Genomic DNA, 24,825 nt, shown 5'->3' with positions numbered 1-24,825 from the left:
GCAGAAGCCACCACTGGGCGGGGGGGGGGGGGGGGGGGGGGCGGTCTTCGCAGGTGTTCGTTCTTGGGATTGTTCCTAATGCAGGTGCTGGAACCTAGTGTTTCATGTGCTTTAATCCATCGGAACAGCATTAATTTTGCTTTTCTGTGGCCAAGTTGCAACCGCTTTTCCCCTTGCTCTGATTATGCGTTCATCAAGAACCGGGGGCACCTTAGTTATTCCAACCAGGACCAGTGCAGCGTCTCTGTAATACCTTCTGAGTCTGGGCTGTGCACCAGTCTGCAGGGGTATGACCGACTCCCGTTTCTGGTGGCCTGCAGTGGATTCCCAATCCAGAATATTCTCCTCCCACGCCCCTCCCCTGACCCACCGGAGGCCTCTCCTTTAGTCTCTCCCTCATTGATCTCGCTTTTTGATTCAATAGTGACCAACTTGAATAAAAGGCCTAACACAAAAATCAGGCAAATATGTTTAATTTTTTAAAATAACTGATGGCAAAATAAAATATTTACATCACATCATACTGTGTAAACATGTAAGGTCTCTGTACAAAGAAATATACATGCAAAATAATGTAAAAATTTAACTGAAATAATAAAAGAAACAATACACAAATAAAAGTTGTGAGGTTACGAATACACATCCAGTTTTGAATCCAATTTCTTTTAAAAAGTTTCTGTACAATTTTACAAGAAACAAACAAAAACCCAACAAAAGAATAAATAAAATACATTGGAAGCTGCAAAGCTCAACTACGCCAGTTCATGGCTGAAGACCCAGGTGTCTGGCTGGCTTGGGAAGCGGGCTTTTTTTTTTTTTTTTTTTAGTGTATTTCACACAACGAGGATAAAAAGACATCCAGAAAAATTCAAGCGTGCCCAGAAACGCAGCGTCTTCTGTTGAGGGCCTCCCACACCAGCGTGAATTCTGCCACAGTGCCACAGACGCCAATGCCAGCCTCAAGGCGGCTACTGCTTGATTGGCTTTTATTTCTTACCAAAAGCTCAAAATCCAGCCAATTTTTGTACCGAAAGTTGAATGTCAAAAAGTCTAAAAAGTAGGAAATGTCCAGACTGATTTTGGGAGAAAAAAAATAATACTTTGGCATTCTGAATAATAGCATAATAAAATTTAAAACATTACCCTATTATCCAGTTTTATATTCAGAGTATGAAATCACTTTTTACAGTCCTCAAAACTGACAAATTTCACGAAGAGTTAATCTCTCTGAACCGATGGCACAGGGCAAAGACCCCCCTCCCACCCCCCCCGACACACGCACAAAACCATAAAGCTCACCGTACGAAGTATGTGCTTTTTCTATATATTTATTACAGGTACAACAGAGGTCTTCATAAATAGTTGCATAAAATGTTAAAGCCACAACATTGCACATGATATGAAATAAAACCAAAAAAACCCCAACGAGTGCATTTACAGTATTTTCATCTGACTGTATACTGCTCAACAATCTGACTGACGGCTTGGGGGTGGGACGTGTGGGGAGGGGCAGAGGGGCAGGAGCCAACCTGATGTCCTCGGTGGGTGGGCAGACCCCTCGGACCCCCAGAGGAAGCCCCGGGCAGGAGGCGGGGAGCGGGGGGGTGGGGGAAGGACAGACCGAAGGCAGGACCAGTCTTATATACAAGTAAGGCCTACATTTCGTCAGAGCAAAACGATTCATTCTATTTTTATGCAAAAGTTTGAGGTTGAATGCACGTTTCAGAAGCCTGGTCTGGCGTAGGGGCCAGAGGCACACAGACCAGGCAGCTGGAAAAGCTCAGAGCCAGGTGGACCCCGAGCTGGACGAGGCCACGGAGACGGCCGCCGCTGGGGCCGGGGTCTTCCCCAGAGGTGTCCAGTATCTCTGTTTTGTTCGTTAACACCAGTGGTTGAACATAGGCATTTCGCTTCCTTGAAGAAATCCTGGAAAATGTTAAATTTGCAAAATTCTACTCATGTTCGTTTAAAAAAGTTTCTTTTTATTTTTTTTGCAGAAACCTGAATAAAAGACTGTGACACAGCAATGCTGTCTCCGCCCCCGCAGAGTGTTTGAGAAGGTCCTCCACCCCAGCACAGCTTGCAGCCCGAGTCCCAGGCACTGCCGAGCACAGCTCACTCGGAATGCAATTTCACACGATGAACGTACGGCAGCTGATCAGTTATGTTGGTTTGTGTTTCTCTTCAAAATTCAAATGAACAGCTGATTGGCAGGTGAAAGAGAATGAGAAAGGACTTCAAGATAGGTCAAACTCTAGGCAAAAGCCTGCTCTGTAAGAAGTTTTTAATGCTACGAATCGGTCGAACATCGTTCTGGTGTTTGCGCCGCTCAATGAAGGAGGTCAGTCTGGACGTGTCGAGGACGCCCGCGCCTTTGCCGTGGCCCGACTGCAGCCACTGCTCCTGGAGGGCCAGTGCAGCCGAGGGACGCTTGGCAGGGTCCTCGTGCAGGAGGAAACACACGAAGTCCTTGGCCCTCTGGCTCACTCCTTGGAAGTAGTCATCTGGGAAACTAAAGTCTAGCCGGCAAATGTTCAGGCAGGTCTCTTCCACGCTGTCGTCCAGGAAGGGGGACACGCCGCTGAGAAGCACATAGGCCAGCACTCCAACACTCCACGTGTCCGAGGTCAGGGAGACCGGGTTCCCCAGGATGATTTCGGGGGCTGCGAATTCGGGGTTCCCCAGTAACTGGTGGATGTGGTAGGTCGTGTTGAGTTGGACAGCATCTCCAAAGTCAGCTAGTTTGATGGTTGGCTTGGCTAAACTCTGATCCACTAGGATGTTTTCGGGCTAGGAGACAGGACAAGACAACCGTCATCCACTCCGGCAACCCCAGTCTCAAGCTGAGGTGCAAGGCTCACCAGGAATCTACGAGGTCGACTGGCGCCGACCGTCCACGTGCAAAACAGGACAAAGCCCTCGGGAGGAGGACACAGAGGCAACCCAGAGCAGAAGCTGCCCTGACTTCTCCGCAACTGTCACGCGCAGCTGCTGTGTTAAACTGTGCCGGTGAGTGAAGCCGGGGATTCACTTCCCTCCCGGCGGTGGCAGCAGTGCCCCTCCGCCTCCCGCCTCCGTCACCCTGCTCCAGCCCCACCCCGACCCAGCGACACTCACAGGAACCCCCTGAAATCGCAAGAAATGTCTGAAGAGCTCACACGTTTACCTGGTACTTTATTGTTTGTGTATATCCAACGTTTAAAAACAGAGATTAGAAATCACTGCTCCCATCTCCCACTCCTTGTGTTGGTCCCCAGTCCCCGCGGGCTCCTGACCTGGCTTCAGAGGACAGGCCGAGAGTGGGCTCTGCATCCCGCATGGCCGCGCTGGGGTCCCTCAGCTTTCCCGTCCCCGGGGCCCCACTAACCTTTAGGTCCAGGTGTGCTATCCTGCAGTTGTGAAGGTAACGGACGGCTTCCAGAACCTCCCCCAGATATGCCCTGATCTTCCCCTCCGTGAGGTTTCCCCATCGCACCACACATTCCAGGAGCCGTCCCTGGTCAGCCCTGCAGAGGGAGGAATACGCGTTACGGTGCGGGTCGGTCACTTCAGACCCGTCTCCTGCGATATACGCATCACCTCCGTGCCCCGCTGTCACTGTTCTGTCAGCTTTTGGGGATCATGCCTCTACCTGAAGGCAGGACGGGATCAAGGGGCGATTTCTTTTTAAGCTCACTGTGGAGGCACAAGTGGGAAACACGGCATCTGGACCCACAGAGGGAACTGGGAGGCAGAGATGGGTGCACCCAGGCTCCCCAACCCCGCCCCCAGCAGGCTGCTGGAGGAGGGGATAATGTGAGACCACCTCCCCAAGCCTTAGTCTCGTCGTCTGGAAAATGGGTCATGTGACGGCTGAACGAGAGAACGTTAAGACACAGACAACACAGTGAGGGCTTCATGTTGGACTCAAAGTCTTCCTACTGTGAAATTGCTTTTAACGTTTAAAAAACACCTATACAGAGCAGCCCTGTGCCAGGGACTAAGTGCTTTCTATCAATTCACTAAATCCTCACAACAACTCTCTGGGAAGAGTGATTTATGGTCCCCATTTTACAGATGAGGCAACGGAGGCACAGAGAAGGTATGTAACTTTCCCAAGGTCACACAGCTCATAAGGGAAGGCTAGACTTGCAAGGAGGTGGTCTGGCCCCGGCCTCCCTGAACACTGGGCTAGGCTGCCCTCTTTGCAAAACAGAAATTTATGGAAAGATCAGCCACCTGTTTGGTAATGTCGAGCAATCAAGGGAACTTCGGTAGGAAGTAGTCTGTTACAAACAGTAACCCTGTTAACAGCAATGATGAGGCCAAACCATTTAGTTTCCAGTGAAAAGAAATGACAGCTGGATGCACTGAAAACGTAAACCAGAAACCGAGGTCTTGCAGGAGATTTCTGACAAGGACTCTAGGCCTCTCTTTCTTGTTGAAACTCCCTGGGGAAGATGAGCAGAGGCTTTCAGTCACCAAGCTTCTAGAGCCAGAAAGCACCTTCCCCGGTACTGAGGGCCCACAGGGGCCAGGCCTCTGCCTGGACATCGTTTTAGCCCCATAACGATCCTTCAAGTCGCTGAGCGTCCACGGGAGCCAAGGTTGAGAAATGAGCCCCAGGTCTGCTGACCTGCCCTTCGCACACGATGGCCAGCCTTGGGGGCAGCTGGGGAGGGCGGAGGCCTTTCCTGCTCCCTCCGCCATCTGGGAGGCTTGCTACGCCAGAGAGAGGGCTGGACAGGCCCACAGAGATGCTCCAGCGGCCAGCGGGAGCCCTGGGCGGGGACACCCTCGAAACATTCCCTGCCCGGGGTCGGCAGGGAGCGAGGCTGAGGCTCGACCTGGCGCCGAGGGCCCTGCAGCAGCTGCACCCGTGAAGGCTGTGATGCGGCCGCACTTCCAAAGTCTTTACGGATGTGACCAATGGGATGGCGGGTGCGGGGCCTCAAGGGAGTGCCCGCGAGCGAGGAGCTCACGGTCCCTGTGACCACGCCCCGCGCGGCTCCACGGCTGGCCCTCCTGCCAGGCCCACTCTTCCCAACAACGTGTCAAGAACTAGGAAATGGGGCTTCCCTGGTGGCGCAGTGGTTGAGAGTCCGCCTGCCGATGCAGGGGACATGGGTTCGTGCCCCGGTCCGGGAGGATCCCACATGCCGCGGAACGGCTGCGCCCGTGAGCCATGGTCGCTGAGCCTGCGCGTCCGGAGCCTGTGCTCCGCAACGGGAGAGGCCACAACAGTGAGAGGCCTGCGTACCGCAAAAAAAAAAAAAGAACTAGGAAATGGCACAAAAGATGGCGCTCCGGCCGATGGAAACGGACTCAGGAATCCAAGGAAATGTATGAAATGACTCCCCCTGAAAAGGAGAACTAGGAAATTCAACAAAGCTACATGACGAGGTGTCTCAGAGAGACCAGAATGTTCTAAGGGCAGGGCTTCTCAACCCGGTGTTACTGATCCTTTGGGACAACGGTCCTCTGTTGCACGGCCGCCCTGTGCCTTGCAGGGCGGTGAGCTGTGACCAGCAAAACGTCTGCAGACTTTGCCAAATGTCCCCTGGGGGGCAAAATGTCCCCAGGCTGAGGCCCCCTGCTCTTGGGTCAGAGCTCTCACACTTTACCTTTAAACGACGCAAACGTTTCCTGAGATGGCACACAGGGCCCAGTATGTACCACGGGGACCAGCGGGCTGCCCTGGGGGGAGCCACCCGCCTCCAGAGGGCGCAGCTACGCTCCCATTCTAATCACCCTCGGAGGGGCAGGACGGGCCCCGGGGCAGAGCTGCATGCTGAAGCACCGGACGTGAGCAGGTCTCAGCCGGCCCACTGCAGGCGCCCACCAGCCGGGCTCGCCCAGCTGGGCAGACACGTGGGACCAGGTCAGCCTGAGAGCACGAGCAGGGTTGTGGTCCGCAGAGGCCTGGCCTCTCGGGACCTTTGGGAACCAGGGGGCATCTCCAGGTTGGCTGAGACCCCCGAGGGAGCCTGGTGGGGGGGAGCATTTGGATGCTAGGCTTGTGCTTCCTCGTCAGGCAGCTGTACTTCCCTCTAGCATTGCTGGAAAGCTCTAGAACTGTGGTCTCTGAGAGCAGACGTGCTTTTTTAGAAGTTCTGTGAATCCTAACATCCTGATTTCTATACTTCTCAGAGAATAAACAGCAAGACCACTTGGAGTCGAGGCCGAGCGCTAGAAAGAGGAGAGGCAGCGGGCGTGTACGCACATTTCCAGAACCAGGACGTAGCTGGTGGAGGTCTCGAAGGTGTCGAGGAGGCCAACCAGCAGCGGGTGCTGGAGGTGCTGCAGGATTCCAAGCTCGTGGGCGACCTGGTCGCGCTTCATCAACTTCTTGTTCACAAACTTAGTGGCCACTGCGCGTTTGGTGCCTTTCTGATCGCATTTCTTAACGACAGAGAATCTGCCCCTGGAAGATAGGTGGAGAAGGTCATTTTCAGAGGACTCTGAGTGTGTCTCGGAGAAAAGACTCTTTGAACCCAGGCAGCCTCCCCAGCTGGTGGCCCCGCTCTCCCCAGCCGCCAGCGGAGGGGCTGCAGCCGCGCCCCTCCGTGCCTGTGCCTGTCCTGTCTCCTCCCCTCCCAGAGGCGGGCTCCGTCTGGCTAAGGACAGCCACGTGACTTCCTGCCGCCGCTGAATGGAGCAGCAGTGACATCGTGCGATGTACCAGGCGGCTTCCACCTTGCTCTCGTGGAAACCTCGTCGCGTGAAGCAGCTTGGAACGGACTACTAGGTGGCTCCTGGGCACCCCACGCCCCCCACTTCGGACGGGAGCGTCTACTGTCATCACCGTGTCTGCCTTGCCGCTGCAGGACGTGAGTCGGGGGGCTGGTAACTCATCTCTAGTTTGTGGTCTCCGGAGCTGCACCCAGGAAGCCTGGGCTGCACCTCGACTGGATCCGGATAACAAGATCCTGGACCTCAAGCCTGAGCCGGCTGCCACGGTGGGATGAGATTTGGGGGCTGGGGAGTGCAGACTGTGGGGAGGAAGGTGGGAACACTGCTTTGCCCCTCCTCCCACGGACAGGCGGAGTCTCTTTCTCCTCCCTTGAATTTGGGCTGGCGGGTGGCTGTTTGTGTCCACAGAATGTGGACAAAGTGTGGTTGCTGATTTCTGAAGCTGGGCCCTGAGAGGCGGCAGCCTCTGCTTCTGCTCTCCCGGGCTGCGACTGCCATCACACGAGGAGGCCCAGGGTGAACGTCTATGTGGACAGAGGCCACAGACACGTGGGCGAGGCATGGGGGTGGCAGCTGACCGAGCCCAGGAGGGACCAAGAGAGTAACTCCGGTCAGTGGCACACCGCACAAAGTGATACATCTCTGCTGCTCTGGACAGCAGGGCTGAGCCTCGTGTGGCGACACATGACTGACAGGCACTTCGGGCTGGTCCACACAGGCGTGTGCACGGATCCCTGGGGCCCGCGGACCCAGGAACGGCCATCGGCGTGTACGAGGCTGCTGCTGGCGGCGGGGGGGCGGTCCTCGGAAAGCTTTATAACGGGGACAAGCTCAGCTGTCGTGCTTCTGACCTTCTTCTTGCCCTACGGGATGCGACATGAGGTGTGGCCGAGTGCCGTGCCACCTCAGAAGGAGCAGGGTGACCGAGGGCGCCGCTGAGCCGCCGCCTGAGCCCTGGCTGCCGTCCAGAGAGGAACAGCCCCTCTCTGTCGAAGCCCCTCTTGGTCCACGCAGGGGAACCCTAATCTCCAGGCACAGCCGAGACCTGAAGGACACATGCAGCCCCTCTCAACTGGGTTCCAGAGGAGAATCACGTGCCACGAGAAGGGGCGTGAGTGACTCTTCCCTGGATCCTCCCAAGAACAGGGCATAGCCAGTGCTGCCTGGGCACGGAGCAGAAGCGGACTCATCACGTCACCGGATGGCTCCCGGTATGAAGCCTTGATTCTCTCCTGGAACCTGCACTGGCAATCTCCTCCTCTCTTCCTCCGCGTTTAATACCAACAGGCAATTACCGCTTACATTTCGGATGTAATACATCTAACTTCCCACTGCTGGCAAAGTCCGCCACTGAACTTTCTCTGTGGGCTCCTACAGAGCTGTGTCTCTGACTCTGCGATCTCGGGAGGGGCTCCGGGTTTCCCACCATACCTGCCGAGCTCAGCCACTTCGCTGTAGAAGCAGTCAAAGTTGTCTTTCCAGGTCACCATGACGCCATCACTGCCTGGACCTGCAAGAAAGGCAGCATCTCCCTGAGGCTGGTGTACGGGGCGCCTCTTGGGGAAGGAGACTAGAGCCCTGCGCTGTCCAATGTGGCAGCTGCTCGCGCTGCTGAGCGTCTGAACGGAGGCTCGTGGAAATGGAGACGCACCGGAAGTATAAAACCCACACTGCGCTGGGACTTAGTATGAGACAAAGATGATTTATGTGACAGAAATAAACACGCACTTGCTTTTCCATTATTTTCCCATTTGCACTTCCGTAAGACCATTCCTAGGAACAGCCTTCTGTCTCCCTAAGCTCCCTTGCTTTCACCAGTGATTTGTTAAAAAAAAAAAAAAAAAAAATCACCTGTATACTTTTTCTGACATCTTTTAAAAATTAGAACATTGGTGATTCTCTACTGTCAAATTCAAAATTATCTTCCTTTCCTGCGCTGTGATCCAAAACCAGAACCCTTCCCTTCTTTAACTTACGAGGTTAAAATATATGGGATTAAGATATACAGCATATAAACTTCTAAAGACAATTCTGTTTACTGTCTACACACAGGGCACTCCTGGACTCAATTCATCTTTTAGTCCTTTTATTTATTTACTTACCATAGTCTTAAAAAGTTGGTTTTGTTTAATTTACTTAACTTATTTTAGTTCTTTAACTGTCATTCTAGGAGGCTGCATCCTATACCTGGTGCAGCTGGAGGACCCAGGAGAAATCTCAGCAGCCCTGGGCCGCACAGCTGGCACAGCTGGCCTCCTGTGAAATGGTAGCTGGAAATCAGCCAGTATGTGTTGCTCACTAAGCATGTGCATACGTCAGGCGCATCTACAGGAAATTCTAAAAGGCCTAAGATATGAGTTCTGCTGCCAGCAGCTCAGAGTTTAGCTGAGGAGAGAGATCAGACCTTGCTGGGCATGGAGGGAGCAAGGGCTTTAGTCCCACCCTCTGGAAGGGCTGTTACGGTCTAGGACGGGTACAGAGCCTGCTCGGGGCTCACCCACACTCCCATCTTTCCTTTCTTTCCATTCTATTCTACGTGAGACTGACGGAGAGGAGCTTCTCTTAGAACTAAAGCACCAACTGAACAATCGGACAAGTGAGAAGCTGGAGACGAGAATGTTTTGAACACTAGGAGTACAGGCTGCCCTGCTCCCACCTGGAGGCTGGACCAGACGCTCACACGCTCAGTGGCCGTGGGCGGAAGCCCTCACCGTGCGCCTCCCCTGCCCGAGGGCACCCGCCCGGGTGTCCCAGAGGCTGGCCTGCTCCGTGCAGCCTCCGAGTGACTTGTCACGTATCTCAGGCCACATCGAGAGTGTGTGGGGCTCGGGGTGCAGCTTACCTAGAACCCTCAGACTGGCTGAAGACGAGGCTGACCCCATGTCGTTCACTGCGATGCATGTGTAGATGCCGTCGTCCTCGGTGGTCACACCAACGATCTTCAGAGTGGCCTCTCCCAAGTCACTGCCACAGAGGAGGGCACACGGCGTTCAGAAAGGCTCAGCTCTCCCCGCCGCCAGCCCCCCGACCTCTCTCCTTTGGGGTCACAGGAAATGAGGAGCTCAAATGCTGACGGGCAATTTCAAGTGGGATTTCAATCCTAGCTGCACGCCCAGGTATGACACCTTCCTTCACGGGAGACGTTCCAGGGCCAGAGGTGACTCAGGCAATCGGCCGCGTCAGTCCCAGTGGAACAAGGTCATGCTCACTGCCTGGGAAACTGACCCCCGAGGGGGCTTCCCTCACCTGTAGGAGATGCTGTAGTGACCATCGCTGTTCAAGGTGTTGTGTTCAGGGCCCTTCCAGGTGACCGAGGCCTTGGGGCGGCCACAGACCCGACATCTAAGAACAACGGTCTCCCCTGTCTCACACGTGACCTCGCTCAAGGGAATGACGAATTCTGGGGGAACTGCGCGAGAAAGGAGTCAGTAACACTGGTCACCCAGCGCCCCCTCTTGTGCCCACCAACCTCCCCCAACAAATGAAGGAGATGCTGCTCCACAGAAAACCCACGTCCACAGGCTACACTCGAGTGTCCTGAAACGCCCCGTGGACCCACCCTCTAAAGTCTGCAAGAAAAAGAACAGAACTCACCGTCATAGATGTAGCTGGGATTGAGAAGCTGAAATGGAAAAAGCGCACCGCTATTAACCAGATACATGAGCTACTCTAAGATACACTGCTTCTACTCTAGGGCTACAGTTGTTGAAAGATGAAAGGAAACACGACTTGGTTTGCCTGCGTATCAATCAAAACCGACCACGTTCCGACTGCCTTCGAATGCACTGGAAGGCTTCGTGGCACACGGGTGTAGGAGAGATTTTTCTTCCTACCCACAAACGCACAAATGCTGCTTACACTCAGAGAAGTCCCTTTTACTCATCCTGTGGGCTGAGTCCAGCAGATCCCCGAACCACCCACTTCCGCAGAATGGCCAGGGCCCTGACTCAGGGGCCTCGAGCTCCCCTCAAGAGATATTTCCTTTCTCCCCAGGCAAAACCTGCACAGGTTGAAGGCACTCTGATTACAGAAGGAAAGTGGACTGAAGCACCCGCCGAGGGAATCTGCTGCAGCAGTGAACCTGCATCTTGGCGTCTAGTCGCTTCCCTTGTGGTCTGAGCCACAGCTGCTCTGTGCTCTGTCTGCTTCTGAGGTCCTAGTGTCTGCTCCCTCTGGGAATCCAGCAGCCTTCTTTGCAAGCTACACATGCGCCCGCTTAGGGGTTTACCCGTATACCCGGCTCCTCAGAGTACGTATGCATACCTGCGCCACACTGCCCGTGAGAGCACCCTACAAAGCCCTGCAGGTCTGCTCAAAGGGCGGAGAGAGGCGGGCTGCTGCCAGGCAAGGCTGGGTGCCAGGTCCGCGACGGCTCCTCCTGGGCCGGCACCAGCCCTGTGTGCTCCCCGAGGAGCACAGGCTCCTGGAGACACCCTTGCTCACCTTCACAGATACCTTGTTGCTGAGTCCTTCCCGAGACTTCCGATAACCGTTCTCTAACTTGCCTTCCCGTTTGCCGTCTTTATCTTTTTTCTCAGATTTTTTCCTTAAACGGAGTGCTGTGTGCCAAGATGTTGACTTCCTAGGGGGACCACAACACATTGTTAGTATTACGCTTTCCTGGTGTTCAGCAAACAATTCCTGAGAGCATCAAAGAAAAGCGGACTGTCCAATTTACACGGATATAGAGTGACTGAGATTCCTTTAGGAACAGGGATCTCAGCGAAGGAAAACTTTTCTGAGATTCTCAATGACCAGAGATAAAACCCAAGTTTCTTAAATCAAATTTTAAGGATTAAATACAAAGGTGTCTGTGATGGTTAATTTTACGTATAACTTGACTGGACCTAAATATTTGGTCAAACATCATTCTGGGTGTTTCCAGATGAGATTAACATTTCAACTGGTAGAGTGAAGCAGACTGCCCTCCATAGCGTGGTGGGCCTCATCCAATCAGTTGAAGGCCTGAGTTGAACAAAAAAAGACCAGCCTCCCTGAGCACGAGGGAATTCTCCAGCAGAATACCTTCAGACTTTACCTGCACCACTGGCTCTCCTGGGCCCCCAGCCTGCTGGCCCACAGTGTAGGTCTGGACTCACCAGTCTCCACAACCGTGTGGTTACAATAACCACCCGCTGACCACACATACACCCTACTGGTTCTGTTTCTCTGGAGAACCCTAATACAGGGCCTAAGAATATTTTTGAGGAAACAAAGTATAAAATGGGATTCTTGAACAATGTACTAGAATAAAATATCTCTGTGTATCAAGGAGAAACAGGACAAGGGACTGTCAAGGAAGATGGGCTCTTTGTAGCCTGAACTCCAAGCCTGGACTCCCCATGGGGTATAGGTGCTTAGCCCAGAGGTTTGGGGTGGTGCTGGAAGGCTCGCCAGGCTGGGCTGCAAACCAGCCAGGGGTACTGCCATGCCTGGAGAGGAACGTGACCACCGCCTGTGCCTTTGAGTCTGGTCTTTTGGGTTGAAGCCTCTGGAAGCTTAAAAATCACAGTTTTGCAATACTTCCACTGCCAGAAGCCACCTGGCTGGCGCCTCCTACAGCCAGAGAGATTCAGCGAAGGGCGGAGTTTGAAACCAGCCCCTGAACTCAGTTTTCTTTAAAGTAATGTTTAACGCGGCAAAATTGGTGTCAAGTTACTTGACTAAAGTCACCTAATATACACAAGGCACGTCGGCAGTGGCACCACACGGATCTTTAGCTGAAGCTCCCGGGACGAGGATCTTCAGTGATGCACCCTCAGCGCGCCCGATACGAGTCAGGGGCCCTTGGAAAGTCCTCACCCCTCACCCAAGACCTCTGGGAACTAAAATACCGTGATGCTCTGTCTAGCGGCTTAAAAAAGCTATGTGTGTACAAAGGCAGGTTATTAAAAGAACCCATCAGAACAGGTCTGAGAGATGGAACGCGCCCCACCTTCACTGCGGGGTTCCACATTGTGTATAGAGATGACCTGGCTCAACAGACCACAGCACTGCTTTCTCTCAATGGGCTTCACCCTCCCAGGGCCTCTGTGCCTCGTCTGTGCTCAGCGCCGCCTGCCCCCGCCCCGCCACGGCTGCCCCGCCGGGCACTCACTTGAGAGTCCCGTCGGGGTTCTCCATGATGACTGCGCTGGTATGCCCCAGGACGAAGCCCGGAATCCAGCCCTCGGCTGCGGGGCACTGGTCAGTGGCGGCTCGGAACACCAGAAACATGTTCTGTTGATTGCTGGCCAGAATCTGAACGACCTCTCCTTGATAGACGTTTATCTCATCCTCCTTCACTGCCGTGTAATCGTGTGTCACCAACATGGTGGAGATGTTGCTACTGCTGCTACTTTCACTCTGTAGAGGGAAAGATGGACAAAAAGGCAGAGGGCAACTGAAATGGGATCTGATGACACGAAGTCGCTCGTCAGCGTGCGCCACGGCACGACGGCCCAGAGCAGGGCCCACTGGACGGACGCCTCCACACTCTTTAGCTAACTTGGTGCCTCTTTTTCAGTAACTGACCGTCAGGCTTTCTCTAGAGAGCAATTTAGGAACGACACAGTGATGATGACACTCTACTTTGGAAGCTTGATTATTTCAGTCCCATCTTCCTTGCACCATCAGAGGAATGGCTCATCCTCATGCTGATGCCACGCTGGGTTCCATCTATGTCACAGTCCTGTCACTGTGACCGTCACGCTGCTGGCATCGCTCATCATTTCCACCTTTTTTCCCTTCTAAAGGAGGAATGCGGGACACCTGAAAAGCAGACCAACTACTGTCCTGCTCTCATGGAGAGTTGCTCTGCCTCCTGTATGTATCCCTGGGTGGGTGGTCCTCCTGTGAGCGTGACGATTCAACTGTCCTGAAGGTGCGGCTGTCGTGGGGACGGCAGAGCATCGCAGAGCAGCTGTGGACAGCACTGGCCTCACAACTCAAGTTTCACGGACAGCCCCTGGCGTGGGAAAGCCTATCTTCCCCTTATCTTGGAGTCCCAGTGGTACCCGATGTCTTCAGGTCACTACTGTGTCTTTAGTGTCCATCACAGTGACTGACACGTGGCAGGCACCCAATACATGTCCAGTATCTCACTCAATGGAGCAAGACTGCAAAAGTTAAACACAGATCGTTTCTCAAGACCATCTACTCAGGTTCACAAGCTGAGTGGCGTTAGCTGCTGAGGAGAAGAAACACAAATGGTGTTTGTCCCGAGCTGTCATTTACCAAGTGACCCCATTGTTCCAGGGGATGAAGAGGAAGCTGAGACCTCCAAAGCCGGAGCTGCATCTTGCTCAATCCCCCCGTCAACAGCTGGGATGTGGAAGTGGCGTCAGGCGCCCCTCTAGCTTGTTCTCAGGGGCTCCCACCAAAGACGCTGTCTGGCCGCTCACGGCTTCCCAGGGCTCCGCTGCTTCCCTCCGCTGGTCTCTCGGATGTCTGGGGCAGGTCCTGGGTCGGTGTAGGCGCGACTGTCAGCAACCTTGCCATATGCCTGACGGCTCTGGGCTACTGAGACACACCGGAGTAGACGGCTGACCGCTGTCAAGGAGCCTGTGTGCTGGGAATTCCAGGGGCCAGGACTCTAGGCCCACAGCGGGTGGCGAAGTTAAATACACCGGAGTGCCAGGTTCTCGGTCCTGTCGCGGCTGAGGAGTCTGGTACGTGTTCCCGTCCCTCGTGGATGTCCACGTCGGGCTTTGGCCTGTGCACACCCCTTCACGCAATTTTATCCTTTTAGCGTGACTTATATAGCAACACCCAACAGTGTTGAGACTACAAAGCCACATTTGCTAGAAAATGTAAACAAAACCAACCTCTGTGGCACGGCTCTTTTTTATCGTGTAGCGTACCACCCTTTGTCTCGTAATGCGAGTATTTTGCCAGGATAATAACAGCTATTAGTACTTTCTGAAAACCTCCTATGTACCGATCTAAGTATGAGGCATTTAAAAATGGATCTCAATTAATGTCAGTGGGCACAATCACCACCCCTCACACAGTGGAGGTTAGGGATTTGCACGGGTCACCCGGCCTCTGAGAGAAAGGCAGGGCTGTACTTCTATTGCTGCCTGGGTGGGCGGATGCAGGGAGGTAGTGTGTCCACGTTTCGGGCCTGGCGCAGTCACTGCCTGGGCTGATCCACATCCACTCCACTCCTGCTCTCAGCAGAACTTTCCAGAAGGTGTGCGTTAAAGGAGGAAGAAGGACCTGGGCCGTGGGTTAGGCACAGCTGCTGGGCTGTGACCGCAGACAGCTTCACGGAAGCAGACAAGGAGGGAGGAGGCCGCTGCTGACCGCCAGGGGGATGAGACAGTCTGAATCGGGGGGAGCAGGCAGGGCGGTAGCTCTTCTTGACCGAAAAACTTAGGAGTCGTAGAGGACACTCTCATGCCCATTCTAAGCCTCTCGTGGTCTTCCCAGGCCTCCAGGGCGTTTCTGTAAGGCACCCGGACTCCCCGGCAGTTTCCCTTTCCAGGTTACCAACCACATAAGAAACAGTGAGAGGCAGAAATAAAAGGCACCTTTGCGACCTAAAACCTGCCAGAACGTGTGCCGCCTGCGACGGTGCTGGCCTCAGAGTAAGCATCCCGGGGGGAGCCAGGCAGGGCCGGGAACCGAGCACGCTCACGGGGGGCGCAGAGACCAGCACGGGCTCCCACGCTGGGGCGGGTGGCGCTTAGGGGAAAGCGTCCAGGTTAGGATGGGCTGAAGAGCTGCTCCCGTGGCCGATTTCGGAGGGGGCCTCGGCTGCGAGGCCACGCCTGCACCCTGAACCTTCAGCCAGGTGCTGGCAGGAACAGCATCACTGGGCCTCTGGGTCTCTTCCTCTGGCTGCAACCATGCTGACGCTCACCTGCACACCTAGCATTTCAGAACTAACTAGAGGTGGGGGTCCAGGCTCCCCTGCAGGACACGGTCAGGCACCACGACCGGGACGCTGGTGGCGGCCACCGCAGAGGAGGCCCGCCCTGACCGCTTATTTCTGAGAATAAGACTACAGGGTACACGTACCAAGACCCGTTTTCCAATTTCTTCCTCAATTAAAGACCGAGGGTAACAAAATAAATAACAAAAAATAAGAGGAACGAATAAGGCCATGTCCACCCAAACAAGGCATTAACGGAAGTCCAGAGGAAAGAGAGAGACATGCAAAACCCGGATTGCTTCCTTTCTTTTTTTTATAAAGAGAGACACAGACCCTTTTAGGGAAATGTATTTAAAAATTTATAAAGCGATCAAACATACACGCAATAGAACAGTTCTATTCCCTCACGCATGCCTTTAGGAAGGTGTTACGGGTCAGACCACCTGCCGTGTGGGAAGCAGTCGGGTAGGACAGGGAGGAAGCCAGAGGATGGGGGCCAAGCCCCCCCAGTAACCCTTCTGCTAAGAACGCGGATAGCGATCCGCGACGCCCCGCGGCGCCCGCAGCCCGCACTGCGCCCCCTGCCGGACAGAGCGCGGGCGCTGGGAATCCAGCCTGCCTGCGCCTCCGCTCCCAGCCGCCGGCCGGAGCCCAACATTCAGGGGCCCTAAAGCAGTCTCTCTCTTCCACAGTGAAACTTTTTCTTTCTTTTTTTTGGGGGGGGGGCGGGGGGAAATATTTCCACTGGAGAGATTCCTTCCCCCCACTGTATCAGCTTAGTTTGCTTTGAGTTGCTGTTGGAAATTTCTTGAGGGATTTTTTTTCCCCTTTTTCAGCAGATGAGTCAACAACGCTGCAAAGATTAATTTAAGGCATAAAAGGGCACAACCAAGCGACGAGCAGAAAACTTAGAGTGTACAGGTTTCAGTTGACGCAGGAGGTAGACAGCAGGGGCACGGACCCCCCTAAAAAAAGTGTGCGAGGAAGGCAGGGGCGAGAGAGGAAGTTCCCAGATACGCTGCTGCTCGGAAAACGTGAGAGGCTTAGAGATGCTGCATTCGGAAGGTTAATGATCTGCTTTCCCGTATTAAGGAGACACAAACAAAGCAAGGAGCGAGTTAGTAGAGATGAGAGCGCGCCGTCCGCCGGCGGGAGCAGGAAGTTAGAAGGCGTCCCCGCGTGTCCGCGCGGCCAGGGCACAGGGCGGATGGAGCTGGTGACCGCAGCGCAGTGGCCGGGAGCCCAGAGTTAGTACGAGGACAGCGGCGGCCACGCGGGAGGTTTAGCAGAAGAGCCGCGGGACAGAGGCAGCGGGGCGGGCGGGCGGAGGCGGCCGGGCGCTCTTACCCCATTGCTCTGGGTGGACTGCACGGACTGCTCGCTGGCCGAGGAGCACGTGCTCATGCGGTCCGTGTCCTTGCTGGCGGCCGCGTGGCGCTGCGCCTGCCGCTGGAGGGAGTCACTGTCCCCCGGGAAGGTGAAGGAGCCGGGCCGGCTGGCGGGGGAGGCGGGGATGGAGCTCCAGAAGGAGCCCCCCTTCTGCAGGGGGCTGCTGGGGGGCAAGGGCTCCTTGCCGAACGGAGAGGGGAACGCAGCGGAGAGAGGAGAGTTCAGAGGCGAGATGGCCCCGGGCCTGGGCTTGCCCGGCGGCAGGGAGCCCGGGCCGCTCCGCGCCTCCTTGGCGGGTCCGTCCTGATGCGCGCCCGCGGCGTTCCCGGCCGCCTTCCGGGGGCTCTCCAGCACCTTCATCTTGGGGATCGGCTCCGCTTCTCGCTCGGGACCTTCGGGCTCTCCGCTGGGGGGCGCCCTGGCGGGCTGGCCAGCCTCCGGGGCGGGGCTGCTGCTGGGAGGAGGCAGTGACGGGCCGGGAGTGGACATACCTGACATCTTGTCTGCCTCTGCCTGGTTCGAGGCTGCAGAGGAGACCAGCACGGGGGAGTGGTGTCTGACAGGCTGGGGGATCCGGGAGGGCCTGCTTCTGCTCGCGCTGGGGAGGCCGCCGCAGCTGCCGGGACCGCCGCTGTGGTTGCTGCCTGCGCCGCTGCCGCCGCCGCCGCCCCCGCCGCCGCTGGGGGCCCCGCCGCCGCCCCCGCCGCTGCCCCCGCCGCCGCCCCCGCTGTGGTTCCTCTGATACTCGATGGGTGATGTCAAGGCTGCAAGACACAGACGAGACTCAGTCAGGGCACCGAGAAAAGGACGGTCACAGGGGCGGAGGGAAAAGGGGGCACGATGAATGGAGAGGGAGCGCTGGCTTAATGGCCCAGGGTCAAGTCACAGGGTGGCCACCAACTTCCAGTCACCGTCATCCAGAAACACCCACCCACCCTCCAGGCAGCAGGCTGACACCACCCATCAGGGAAGGCAAAAGAAAAGCTCTTAAATTTAACGACTCTCCTGTTCATGAACGAGTTAAACTGGCCCCGTGGAGGGCCGTCTGCGTGTGCGAGGCAGGGGGGAGCAGAAGTGCAGGGTGACGGAGGAGGTGCGCTGCCGCGGGGAGAAGTTTACTGCCCAGGATCAGCCAGCACAGCCTTAGCATCTCCGCCAAGTGAAAAGCAGTGGAATCGGCCTGGAGCATCCCAGGCAGACGGCCAGGGTCAACGGTGAGGCCCAGGGCTGCCAGGGGAGATTCAACTGGGACTCCACCGGTACCAGCTGGCTCCCGCGCTGGGAAAGCTTAGCCCAGCTACCGCAAAGGTCTTCGTTAAACCAGGGAGCAGTCAGGCAAAGAAGAACCTGGCTGGGGGTTACCCCACGCGGAGGTGGTGTTAGAGACCTCCACCCCGGGAAGGGAAGGAGCTCCACAAACCCTTGTGGGTGGTGAAGCTGTCCCATCTCCGGGCTTTAGTGATTCAGTTACAGCATCACCTGCAGGAAAAGGCAGGAAGCACGCCCAATAAGATACATGGAAACTAACACAGATTCTTAAAGAGCTAAAACCTTTGAGACGTGCGACAATCAGATGTAGCCCCTTCCTGCCTGGGAGGCAGCAGGCGGATGTGAAGGAGCATTCTGGAGCCATACGACGTTTGACAAGCTCTGTGCTGGCCGTGGCCCCCGCTCACAGGACGGGAGAGCAAAGTGGGGAAGCAGGCCCGGAGCCCCCTCTATTCCCGACCTCCTTCAGCCCCCGGGGAACAGTATCATCGGTCTCTAGACTGAGCGCCCAGGAAACGTGAACAGCACGGCCTACTCGTGCCTGCAGTTCGGGAGGCAGTTCATTTTATTTTAAAGAAGACGGTAAACGTTTAGAGATTTCCCAGTAGTTACCTGCTATGGACTGGCATTCAATGCAGTACTTAAGAGCTACACGTTTCAAGAGACCTGCATTCGCTCTCAGTCACGGGAGCAAAACTATTTTCTCCATGCACAGGAGCCGTCCCCCGCACTGGCCAGCCCCAGCCATCCGGTTCTAACTGCACATGGAAGAAACGCTCAGTCTACAGTCATGACGGGAGCCTGGAGTTAACACCCGGGCAGCTGATGACCCCTTGGCCAAAAATGCCACGTGACCTTGAATTTTCACTGAGTGCCTGTGTTCCTGAATGTCACTCGAGATATGGGGGCGGTTTTAGGTGACAGAGAGATTACAGCATCCTACTGGACCGGGGTGTGGACACGGAACACGGACATGGAGAAAAGGACAAGGATGTGACATTGAATGAGTATCTAGCTTCTCACTGAATTTGACGCTCTTCACTGATCACCGAATTAAAACCAGAGTCCAAGTCAGTGGCCACCAAGAGAAGCCAGCAGTTTCAGGTCAGGAATATGAAGAGTCGAACTGTCTGCAACGTAAGGCCTGTGCGGTCACTCTCCCTGTGGAGAAGGCCTTTCCCTGAGGTGGCTGGCACCTTACTACTGTCCTGTGTTCTACTGTATTATTACTGTATTGCTCCTCTAAAATCACTCATGTCGTGGAAGTGGGAAGGAAAAAGATGTCTTGTTTTTATAATGAGGAGGGTGGTGCAGATGTACAAGGTGGTCAAACACACAATTTTAAAGTTGCACGCAAGAATGTCTCCAATGTCTCTGGCCAATTACATCTGCTGCCTTAGTTTTTCTCATACATTTCTTTCCCAGGACAGGGCTCTGGGCGCATGTGGTACGAGAGCCTGTGGGACAGAGTGAACAGTACAGTGGTGAGGGGCACATGGCTGCTCTGAATCTCGACTTTGCCACCAGCGACTCGTGGGACTTCGAGTGAATTACGAATCCACTTTGTGCCTCAGCTTCGTCATCTATAAAATGGGAATAATATCACTACTTGCCACTTTGGGTCGTTCTGAAGATGAAATGAAGCAATATATATGGACAATGCTTAGAACAGAGCCTGGTCCACAGTAAGTGCTCAGTAAGTCCTGTCATTCCTAGTCGTGTGTAATAGGGGAGAGACGAGAAATAGGAATGTGTACATTAGGGAAAGAAAACACGTGCCCAGTAACAACACACATTACCATTTAAAAAATTGCGCTGGTTTTCTAAAATCTGGTTGATTTCATGGATCCACGCTTGCCGAACACTTGGACTGGACGAATGCAAGATGAAGGTCTCCACCACGTCCCCCGTCCTTGACGTCAGAGCAAATTTACAGGGATCATTCTCCACGTTTTCCTCCAGGCAAAGGCAACTCACCTTAAAAAAAATTAAAGCATTAGTCACAATGGCCAAAAGGCAGAAGCAACCCGAGTGTCCGTCAACAGGTGAATGGATAATCAAAACGCAGTCTGTATATACAAAGGACTATTATTCAGCCTTAAAAAGGAAAGACACTCTGTCACAGGCTACAACACGGGTGGGCCTGGAGGACATTATGCTACGTGAAGTGGGCCAGCCACAGACAACACTGTTATGATTCCACTTAGATGAGGGACCTAGGTAGTCAGATTCCTCGAGACGGTAAGTAGAAGGGTGGCTGCAGGGCTGGAGGGATGGAATGGGGCGCTAGTGTTTAATGAGGATGAGTTTTACTTTTACAAGATGAAGAGTCCTGGAGATGGATGGTGGGGATGGCTGCACGACAGTGTGGATGTACTTAATGCCACTGGACTATACTCTTAAAAACGGTTAAGATGGTAAATTTTATGTTACGAGGCACCACAATAAAAAAACTAAAGCACATTTATTTCCACTGGTCAAGTGCAAAGTGAAGTTCATCCTAGGTCAGAACTGAAACCACCACTTTTTGGTTGAGCTGCCATTTTTACTGCCTCAGAAATCATTGTCTTGCTTTTTCATGACTCCTTTAACTCAGGTACATGGGGATGACCGGGGGTTTAACTAGTAGCTTAAACAGTTAACTAGAAAGGTTAACCTGCTGGGACCTCAGGCCTCCTCTGTCTCACCTTTGGTTTGTCCCCTTTACAAGACTCAGGGCCATTTGCTGTCATTTTATTTGTCTTTTTCTTCTATCAGAGAGCAAGCCAACCTACCTTGTCCATCCCTACAGCCCCTGCCCAGCTCTGAGGGCAGAGTAGGTCCTTGTTGAATGGAGAAGAGAAGAAGACCCTGGGTAAGCTATCCTCTGAACTTAAGTAATTTTACATGGTCCTAGAGAAGACGGAGCACAAAAACTAACCAAGATGAGGTCTTCTCATTATGGTAAAAATGAATGCTGCAGCCACATGTGTAAGACGTCAGCCACTGGGGAATACAGACCGTAGACAGATGGAGTGAATTTAAAGGTTCTGAAACGTATTAGAAAATTCTCTAAATATTTAATAAACTGAAGATCAGGACATGTCATAATTAAGAAGGAGACAGTTTATCAGCATGATGGGTACATGCGTTAACCCATGAGAAAACAGGCAAACACAAGTTACCTTGATACTGTTCTTAAACAGGAATCCTGGCACGGAGAAGCCCTTTTTTTTATCGAGCGGCTCACTGAAAATGACGATCTGCTCAAAGAGGAACACCCGCCTCTCTTTGCATCGAGGCAGAAGCCCCGTGTCTTGGTCCGTGACCAAGAACGTGTCCTGCAAGAGCAGCTTGCCCTGGGCAACAATTTTACCCTAGAACACGGAGAAGGGGGCAAAGAAATAGGAGAAGAAAACATTGCATTCGAAGTTAAGACATAGGAAGTTCTGCTTTTTGTTTTTTAGCTTTCCTCCCACAGAATGCTACATTTTAAACATATTTTTCTTGTCTTAATTTATACAGCATAAACATTTCTTTCACTAAAATGAGGTCTTAGCTCCAAACAGAAAAATCATCTAAATAAAATTCTTGGCAACCTCTGTGTAAATCACTGGCCTCAGTTACAGTCAAAGACTGAAAGTGGATCTAAGGATCTAGTTCACAGTGGACGAATGCTTCTCTAGGTGCGGTCCGCGGCCCGGTGGCACCAGCACCCCTGGCGGGACCCGCTCACAAAAGCACAGGAGCCTGGGTTTTCAGAAGCTCTCCAGGAGAGCCTGTGTGTGCTTTTTGGAGAACCACAGCACCAGCACGTTAAACCCAAATCTCTAGCAAAACAGTAGGCAAGAAAAGTAAAACCTTCCCGTCTTCTTACTCAACAGTCAAATTGAAAAAAAAAAAAGAAAGAAAGGCTTCTGGTTCTGAATATCTTTAGGATACTAATAGGTAATATGTAATCTGAGTAGACTGTCAACTCATAGAAAAGTCTGTAGGCTAACGATGAGCACAGTGACCCTGGGGTCAAACTCCCAGGCTGACAGACGACAGAAGGACGGGCCCCCTGCTTTCCACTACGCCTCATGCCAGGGAAGGAAACTCCGCTCCTGCAGCAGCACAGGGCCCAAGAGACAAAGCAGAGTCCTGCCTGTTCCCGCCACAAGGCGCTGGGCTTTGAGCAGAGGAAGGTACCCCCCCAAAGCAAATCAAATGCACCAAAAGAAGGTGAAAGAAAATATCAATCAGGTTGAAGGACGGTGAGAGACGCCAGAAAACCAAGCAAAAAGGATCAGCTTTCTCCAGGTGGAGACAAAGAATCCGAGACCAAAGAAAGTGATGGCAGCCAGAGGCCGAGGTTAAAGAAGAACAGCCGCATTACGTCAAATCCTTGCAGCCGCCCGACGTTCATCATGTCGTTGCAGCGCTTAGGGACGATGCACATGACCTCCACGGCTCTCTGCGGGGTGGGGTGGGGGGAAAGCAGAGTGAGCGTTCAGTTCCAGAGGGCAAGGCTGGAGCGCTAACCCTCAGATGCCGCTCCTCCATCAGTTCCTCCCCGTTCCCGCCCGCTGGTGCGCAGAGGGCACATCCGGGGCTGGGTAGACCCGCCATCACCCCCCGCCCCCCCCCCCCCCCAGGGACAGGCTGGGGATGAGCGGGGATTGAGAAGGGAGCCCAGGGCCCGGGGGTGTTAAGTACCTCTAGTTCCGACGTATCCAGGCTGGCTTTTTTGGAATACTTGAGGAAGTCCTGCAAGGGAAATGGAGAGAAGGGCATGACAAGGGTGATGGTCGCACAGCAGTAACCTTTTTGATCACGTGAGACGCCAGGCGCTGGCTAATCCTCATTTTTTCCTCCCAGTAACACAAAGAAAAGGTATCCTTTTGTGTATTTCAAGGCACAGTAGAGCAAAGTCAGACCAGATCTATCTAAGCGGGTCATGGTTCCTGTTTCACTCCAAGACAAGCGCTCATCTCTCTTTACATCCAGGTTCTAAGTTTTATACATGAAGGAATCTCAACACCTCTAACAGTCACTTTTATGGTGGAAAATGGTGTGACTTTGTCTTCAGTGGTGCTTAGGAGTTTGAACCAATCAAGGGCCACTGCTGAGCCCATAGAGAGGAACAGGCAGGGATTAAATATTTGATTTCATCTGGAGCCCCAAGAAGATCAGAAGATACGTAAGGTGGATAGAGCCCAAGACAGCTCTGTGGTGGGGAAAAGGCTCACTTTCACGGACCTTTGGCTCAGAACCTGATGTAAATGACAGTGTAAGGTGTCTTATTAAAGTTTTAAAAATTTACTCAAATATTACAAATCAGAAATGACAAGGCTGCTTCGTATTTTTTATAGAAAAGATTCCCGTCACCTGCCAAGCCCTTCCATCCCCTCACGAGTCTTGTCCTCCCGCCAAACGGGCTCCTGCCCCCAGCACGGGCACCGGCAAAGCCTCACCTTCAGCAGCAGCTGGTACTTCATGATTCTCTGCACTGGTTTGATCAGCAAGTCTGTGAGCTGCAGCCTGTGGCCGAGGCGCTGCTTTAAGTCCTGTGGTTTCAAAGTAGAAAGAAGGATCGTAAGTTTTGTCTTTTAAAGTCCCTGTAACTGTCAGAAATGCTAACTAACTACACTGCAGTAGAAGTAACTACTTCTAGAAAAGAGTAAAAAAGAGAAAAGATGCCACGCTGCACACAACCGACAAGTGCTGTGCCTTTGCTCAGAATGTCCGAGTTTGACACTGAAAGATTTCTGAGCTGTTTTTCAAAAGCGTCTTTAATGCTTGCCTAAAATGGCCTTCTCTCAATTGCTTTCTTTTATTCATACAAACAAATATTTTATTTCTAGGCTAAAAGTCTAGATCATGAATTATTCTGAATTTGAAATGAGCCTTAAGTTTGAAATTGATTTTTAAAACCCCATATTTTAACCATGACCCCAGTCCTCTGAATACTAAGGGATACGATCACAGCTTGAATTTACACTCATTTCTCTGATTTATAGGAAAGAAATACAGGTTCAGAACTCATATAACTGAGGCTAGATTTCCTGAGGATTGCTTAATGTCCTGGGAAACAAATGATATTTCAATTTTTTGAAATCAACTGTAACAAAGGATTCAGAAATACTTTGTTTGTAACTTAGGTCTTACCTCAAAAAAGGTATCGATGTATTCTGAGACAATGTGCTCAGACTTTGGTTTATTTTGACAATAAACTATGTACATGTGCAACCTTCTCTCCTAGGAATGAAAGGCACACAGATGGGTTAGAACACAGGTGCACATGCAAGTGTCAGCTCATTCATAAAGGAACGTTTCTTAAAACCCCATACTTCATCCAGCAAATACGAGAGGCAGTGAAAGGACACAGTTCTTAATGTTAAACGAAGAATCATTCTCCCCCTCTTCAAACCTTGCCAGTGGTCCCAGGAAGCCTGGCTCTTTTCAGGAGGTTAGAAAAACCACTTTAGTCTCAAATACTGAAGGCAGCGAGCCATCCCTTAATGCCCTGATCCTCAAAGTGTGGTGTGCACACCCCTGGGGTCCCTGAGGCCTTTCGGGGACCCATTAGATCAAAACTATTTTCCAAACAATACTAAGCTGTCATCTGCCCTTTCTGTTGCGCTACCATTTGTAGTGATGTGCAAAACCAGTGGTGG

General features: G+C 53.1%; 1 protein-coding gene across 1 annotated transcript in view; it reads right to left on the bottom strand.

Moving 5' to 3' along the window:
* Positions 1-457: 457 nt before the first annotated feature.
* Positions 458-24,825, bottom strand: part of TRIO (trio Rho guanine nucleotide exchange factor) — a gene marked incomplete at its 5' end in the record, with an annotated part of 370,926 nt that continues 346,558 nt past the window's right edge. Inside the window, 16 exons of the mRNA XM_082651933.1 lie at positions 458-2,790; positions 3,368-3,506; positions 6,203-6,403; positions 8,104-8,182; positions 9,515-9,636; positions 9,919-10,081; positions 10,267-10,294; positions 11,116-11,254; positions 12,770-13,017; positions 16,877-17,682; positions 19,987-20,164; positions 21,352-21,543; positions 22,545-22,622; positions 22,865-22,915; positions 23,623-23,715; positions 24,317-24,406. Coding sequence (XP_082508059.1) covers positions 2,248-2,790; positions 3,368-3,506; positions 6,203-6,403; positions 8,104-8,182; positions 9,515-9,636; positions 9,919-10,081; positions 10,267-10,294; positions 11,116-11,254; positions 12,770-13,017; positions 16,877-17,682; positions 19,987-20,164; positions 21,352-21,543; positions 22,545-22,622; positions 22,865-22,915; positions 23,623-23,715; positions 24,317-24,406 — 3,150 coding nt within the window. The 3' untranslated portion in view covers positions 458-2,247. The remainder of the gene's footprint in view (positions 2,791-3,367; positions 3,507-6,202; positions 6,404-8,103; positions 8,183-9,514; positions 9,637-9,918; positions 10,082-10,266; positions 10,295-11,115; positions 11,255-12,769; positions 13,018-16,876; positions 17,683-19,986; positions 20,165-21,351; positions 21,544-22,544; positions 22,623-22,864; positions 22,916-23,622; positions 23,716-24,316; positions 24,407-24,825) is intronic.

The sequence above is a fragment of the Grampus griseus genome, assembly GCF_964374135.1.
Source record: "Grampus griseus genome assembly, chromosome: 3".
In the NCBI taxonomy this organism is placed as follows: Eukaryota; Metazoa; Chordata; class Mammalia; order Artiodactyla; family Delphinidae; genus Grampus; species Grampus griseus.
This window is presented reverse-complemented; position numbering and strand designations above follow the sequence as displayed.